The sequence below is a fragment of the Takifugu flavidus genome, chromosome 19 (assembly GCF_003711565.1).
Source record: "Takifugu flavidus isolate HTHZ2018 chromosome 19, ASM371156v2, whole genome shotgun sequence".
NCBI lineage: Eukaryota > Metazoa > Chordata > Actinopteri > Tetraodontiformes > Tetraodontidae > Takifugu > Takifugu flavidus.
In genome coordinates, this window is record NC_079538.1 from 2,238,465 (window position 1) to 2,244,966 (window position 6,502).

Here is a 6,502-nt window from a genome sequence, read left to right on the forward strand (position 1 = left end):
CTCACCTCAGTTAGACTCAGTCTTACTTTCAGCTAAACCAGATATAAACAGGTAATGAGACATGTTTCATTCATAACATCAGACCAGCTCTTTTTTCTGGTGAACATACGAACCATCATGTGAATAAACACGCTACTGGGCACAGCGGTGGTCACATTAATGAACATCCATGTGAACAGAGGAGAGCAGATAATGGTGGTCCTGCCTGGCCAACCTGGTCTTCAGAATTCCTCTTCCAGTGCCAAAGATGGTGCGTCCCTCAGATCCCACTGGGAGGATCATCCTCAAGCATCTGAGATGCAGAGAGAGCATTCCTCAGTTCTCTCTCCTATCCTCTTAAAACCTGGAACCTCAGTCTTCTCAAGTTCCCAGGTGGCAACCAAGATGAAGGAGCTAGTGATCATTTTCCAGAGGAATCCATCCATCAGCACATGGGTGAACATCCAGGGTTTGGACACTGGTGATGGAGAAGTACACATTCCTGACTGGACTGGTCTCAGCATGTAGATGTCCTGTACACCTGCTGAAGAGCATGAGGTCTTTTGGAGTGTCTAGGAAGCTACCATCTTCTATGCTGTGGTCAGCTGCACTGGGGGCTGCACACACTGGGACAGGAAGAGAGGACTGTCCACTGCACTGAGTGTGTGTGAGAGGAGGACGATACTCAGGCTGATAGCATTATGGGGGACACCTGTGAGCCCCTGGACTGTGAAGGCCCTGAGCATAACCTTCAGTTGTAAGCTGCTCCAGTCACAGTGGAGGAAGGGGACACGACTGCAGGTCCTTCACCCCTCCATCATCAGACTGTCAACAGCAGCGTGACTAAATCTATGTCTGAGATATTTAACATCTATATTGGCGATAGTAGCTACCGTATCTCCAGGTTACATATTTTTATGTGTATTTATGTTATGGTTCCAACACCAGAAGTGGTTAAATCGCCTGTGGTCGCACACATCATCTACGCGAGCGTCCTTTGAAAATGAATGACCGCCAGTCACCGAAGTCTCTTCTGGTGTGAATGAAGCAAGAGACTTGGATGATCTTCTGAATCCAGACTTGGTACACGTGACTCGGCTTCTGCGCCCCCTGGTGGCGAAAAGGAGAAATCCCACACGTTTAAAGTTTAAATTGATCTTATAATAACAAACACACACACTCTCATTAACACGCGCACATACGTGGACACGCACAGCCACACATGTACACAGAGATACATGTACACATACATGCACAAACGCACAGACACCCGCACGCACGCACGCACACACACATTGTTTGTTTTCTCAAATTGTTAATTCTAAGATAAATTAAAACGTCCTCAAAGAAACGAAATCTGTTCCCACGCCTTGGTGACGTCAGCACAGGTTGGGAGTTAGAGGCGTGTCAATCTACCTGTGAGCAGGTAAGACACACCTGAGGGACAAAGGTGGAGCAACTATACATTCAAGGCATTCTCCGACGACAAGACCACGTCCAGTTCTTGTGTTCGCGCGTCAAACTGGGCGAGTACCATTGGACACGGTAACATGTCTCCGTGTTCCTTGTCCTCTGTCCTGCTACCGCTTCTGCTCCTGCGGTGCGCGGCGGCGGAGCCCACCGCCCAATGTAACAGCGCCTTCCGGTCTGGTCCGGAGGACTTCGTATTGGACTCGGAGGACGCTGTGATGGAGGGAGCGGCTATTCTGGACTCTGCCCAGGTGCCCTCCGCTGACGCCTGTCAAAGTCTGTGCTGTGAACGGGCGCACTGCAACCTGGCGCTCCTGGACCCGCGCTTCCGCGGCGCGGAGGACGCACGAAACTTCACATGCGTCCTTTTTAACTGCATCCACCGGAACCGGTTCGTGTGTAGGTTCGTGAACTTGGTTGGGTACCGGAGCTTCATCAGAGAGTCTGTGTTCCTGAAACACCTCCAGGGACCAGATGGAGATGGTGAGTCTTAATCAGCCAATCTAATAGAAGATCAAAGACACATATCATTGGAGGACAGATGTTTACAGGTGGAGACAGGTTGGTGTTGAGTCTGGGGCAAGTTCTGATCATAACCAACTCAAGTCTGGATGTTGGTGCCCAGGCAGACCGACCTGTCAGTCAGTGACTGGATACCAGCTGCAAACTGACTGGAGCAGCAGGTTGGAAGGAACACTAAACACAAAGCCGCCAAGCATCACATGGTGTAGCATTAGCAACGGCTAAGGCGGGAAAACCCCACGGGATCTGTGCTGGCTTCCTGTTCCGAGGATTTTCACATTTTGGTCATTTATTGAAGCTTTTGACCAAAGTGTACAGTCCATATCTCTACCAGAGCAGAGATATGGAGGGGAAGAAGAGGAGATGGAAGTGCTGTCAGGATAGCAGCAGCTCTCAGAAGAGCTGCGTCTCCTACATCTCGTTGAAGGTAGAGAGGGACACTCCTGCTCTGGAGGTTGTTCCACCGTGGGAACAAAGGAAGAGAGGAGTCTGAGATGTTGTGTCTGAACTGGCAGCTTTGCCAGATGATGCTCATGTGAGGAGCACAGGAGACGAGAGGTAGATGAGTTCCAACCAGATGGTTCCAGTAGGAGATATGTTTTCAGTAATGGGGAAGAAAAAATATTATCAGAACTCAACAGAAGTGATACTCTGATCAAAAACTATTCAGAAATACTTTAAAACTAATTTTTAAAAATGGAGATGTGTTCAAATAATAAACAGCTACCCTTCTTCAGCAGTAGGTGATGGCTGCCGTGAGAACATTAGCTGTCTGTATCACAAAGCCTGGCTGCAGAATGTAGCATGTCGTCTGTAACACGTAGCATGTAACATATAGCAGGTAACCTTTAATATGTAGTGTGTAAACTGTAGTGTGTAGCATCTAACCCTCCAGTATGTAACATGTAGTCTGTAGCATGTATCGTTTAGTGTGTAACCTGTTTTATGTAATTGGAAGCATGTAGTCCTCAACATGTAATATGTAGCATGTAACATGTATGCAGCATGTAAATACCTAGTATGCATGACACAGCTGTATTCTCTAGCATCTAGCAAAAACTAGCATGCCTGTAACACGTAGCATAGCCTGCTCTATCTGGCCTGTTCTACGGCACATTTATCCCAGATTTAGATATTGAAGGACAGAATTCTCCAACCTTCTGTTCTTTTGTGTCGTCATTGTTGTCTCCAGGAAAGCAAGTCCCGCCCATCGCCAACGCAGGACGTGACGTTGTTGTTCAGCCCGGAACCTTAGTCGTGCTCAACGGCATTGAGAGTTTGCCCCTTGGCGGTGCCCACATCACAGATTACCAGTGGGCGTTGCAGAGCGGCAATAACAAAGTCTCAATTGAGGTATGATGGGCGGGGCTTAAATGTGTTGCTGTGCTCCAGGGCGCCATGTAAAACTCAAACCCCCCAAAATGTTTTGGTTCTGTCCTGGTGTCATGCTGTACGTATCAATAAAGTTTGAACACATTTAAACCCGCAGAAGACGGACCTACCTGACCAGGTACACGTTTCTGGCCTGCAGCCGGGATCCTACATCTTCCAGTTGACCGTCACCGACTCCAACCACCAATCAGACGCCACCAACGTCAGCGTCCTCGTTCTCAGTCCAGAGCTGAGCAGCTGTGAGTGCTCATGGGAAATGGAGCCTTTCAATTAATGCTGCTTTTTCTGCCAACAGAAGCCAACAATCACTTTATTGATGAGAAATAATCAGATTGTGTGTTTGAGTGATTGATCAGTGACACTGATCAGTGATGTCATCATCACCTTTAGAGTGAAATTAAGTCAACAAACACTCACCTCTGGAATCTAATGAGCGTTAGAACACTGCCACACCCACACACACTTCACTGGTGCAGGAGCAGCATGTCTGTGCACACACACACACACCTGTTCAAACCGGTCAGACTGGAAACACTCACAGACCCACAGGCACCTTCTATTTCTATTGGCATCACCTCAAGCTGATTAGAGGTCAGTTTGCAATACTGAGGCCCTGTCAGCATTGTTGTTGTCACGGTTACGACACGCCCTGTGAGTTTAAAGTGCAGCACAACAGCAGAGGCCATCAGAGCTGTAGCAATGCGATGTGTTTGTGTAGGACATCAGTCGGACTGTAGTTTCAGGCTGCTGTTGCATCACGGGAGAACAGTGTAGTCAGTGTGAAGTGAAAGGCAGTGTGTCCAATCAGAGGCTTCCTGGAGGGTCACGTGATCATGTTGCCTATTGTCTGTTGTCAGCATTTTGCCAGGCCCCCGTGAAGGTCGGCCCTTGTCGAGCTGCGTTCCCTCGCTGGTGGTACAACTCTTCCACAGGTGACTGTGAACGCTTCACATTTGGAGGATGTAAAGGAAACAACAACAACTTCCTCTCCAAAGAGGAATGTCTGTCTGCCTGCAAGGGAGTCACAGGTACTAGTCCACAGGCGGCACACACAGTCCACAGATAGCACAGACAGTACACAGGTGGCACACAGACAGTCCACAGATGGCACAAAGACAGTCTGTAGACAGCACACAGACAGTCCACAGATGGCACACAGACAGTCCACAGATGGCACACAGACAGTCCACAGATGGCACAGACAGTCCACAGACGGCACAAAGACAGTCTGTAGACAGCACACAGACAGTCCGCAGACAGCACACAGACAGTCCAGAGATAGCACAGACAGTCCACAGACGGCAAACAGTTCACAGATGGCACACAGACATTCCACAGATGGCACACAGACAGTCCACTGATAGCACAGACAGTATACTTTAAATCGTAGAGTGAGTCCTGATGAATTTGCTTGTTTTTTCAGAGATGTTGGAGAGGAGCGTTACTGTACCAACAGCAAGTCAGTGCCATGATGCACTTCTTTGTTGCAGCTTAGAAAATGTAAAATTTCAAAGTGTGTGTGTGTGTGTGTGTGTGTGTGTGTGTGTGTCTGTGTGTGTGTGTGTCTGTGTGTGTGATCAGGGGTGTGCGGTTCTCCGTGTTCTCCCAGCCAGCTGACCTGTGGGGCTGGCTGCTGTCTGCATAAAAGTCTGGAGTGTGATGGAGTCAAACACTGCAGCGATGGATCAGATGAGAACCACTGCAGCGAACGTAAGACTCACACAAGTGCACACACGCACGAACACACTTAACTCTGACCTTCCTCTTCTTCCTCCTCCTCAGTGAACCAGACCTTCTCACGCCTTCTGGAAATCGATGTGAACAGAAAAAAAGGTGAGCTATTCAGCTTAGCTAACACAGCAACATGCTAGCAGCGAAAGCTAACATAGCCCGCTCCCTTCTGTTGGCAGCACGGTGCTCAGAGCCCCCCCACACAGGACCATGTCGCGCGAGTTTCACCCGCTGGTACTACAACCCACTGGACAGGAAGTGCGCCCGTTTCACCTACGGCGGCTGTGATGCTAATGACAACAACTTTGAGGAGGAACCCAAGTGTGAAGAAAGCTGCAGTGGTGTTACTGGTGAGTGCACCTCCCACAATCCTTCATGATCAGGTGGTTCTACTTCCTGCTGGTTGGGTATAGTGTTGTGTTCTGTCTGCAGAGCAAAGCGTCTACTTCAGAGGCCTGTTTGAACGTTTTGAGAAGGAAGAAGAGAGTGAATCTGGTGAGAAGTAAAGTCTGAGCAATAAATCTGATTCTGTGGCGTCAGCCGTCTGATGGAGTTACTTCCTCCTCAGGTAACATCGCGCTGGCAGTTCTTCTGGCTGTAGCCATCTTGGCTCTGCTGGCCATCCTCACATACTGCTTTCTGAAGTCGAGGAGAAAGCGCTCCCACAGGCCAGTTGCTACAGGCCCCGCCCATGTGGCGTTGTCAGAACAAGACACTCTTGTTTACAACAGTACCACCAAGCCCATATGACATCATCAGCACAGCTGGATGACATCATCGCCACAGCGAACACCTGGTTCACGGAATCTGTTTGTTTTCATCAGTTTGGGCTTTGGTCACATGATCAGCGGTGATCGGATGAAATGTAATGACATCACTGGTGGTGACAGTAGACAGTTCTTGTTAGCATGCTAACATGCTATGCTGAAGGCCCACAATGTACTGATTATATCTGCTAAAGATTTTGGCATTAGCATGGATGTTAGCATGTAGCTCCAGGCATTTTCCAGTGTCTATCTTTTGTTTGTGTGTCTTTTTTTTCCTTCTGCAGGTTCACGTCAGTCAAATGTTCATGTTTGATGTTGGTTGGCCTTTAATCTATTTATTAATTAGTTTGGGCGTAATTCCTCTGTTGTGTTTTGGTTGTGAATGTGCTAATCACAGGATGTACTGCTGCTGTTTGAATATTAATAAAACTCTTCAGTTTGCCAATAAAATTACATGGAAACAAGAAACTTGGAAATATGACTTTTAAATGTAGCACATTAGCTTAAATGGGATTGTCATCACTTGTCAGGGTGCAGGTTCTACTGTGTACATTTTCTGTGTTTGAAGTATCCAAAGTACTCCAAAGCCTCGCTTGTGCTGTGAGGCGTTCACTGACACTGAAGTTGCCTGAAGGCAACAT

At 48.1% G+C, this 6,502-nt stretch overlaps 1 protein-coding gene across 1 annotated transcript; it reads left to right on the forward strand.

Annotated features, from left to right (window-relative positions):
* Window positions 1–1,400: 1,400 nt before the first annotated feature.
* Window positions 1,401–6,329, forward strand: LOC130516462 (kunitz-type protease inhibitor 1-like). The gene is made up of 10 exons (XM_057017556.1): window positions 1,401–1,932; window positions 3,164–3,324; window positions 3,461–3,602; window positions 4,221–4,391; window positions 4,787–4,822; window positions 4,945–5,073; window positions 5,146–5,196; window positions 5,274–5,444; window positions 5,527–5,589; window positions 5,663–6,329. The coding sequence occupies exons 1-10, from the start codon at window positions 1,530–1,532 to the stop codon at window positions 5,842–5,844; spliced, it is 1,509 nt and encodes a 502-aa protein (XP_056873536.1). The 5' UTR covers window positions 1,401–1,529; the 3' UTR covers window positions 5,845–6,329.
* Window positions 6,330–6,502: the final 173 nt, after the last annotated feature.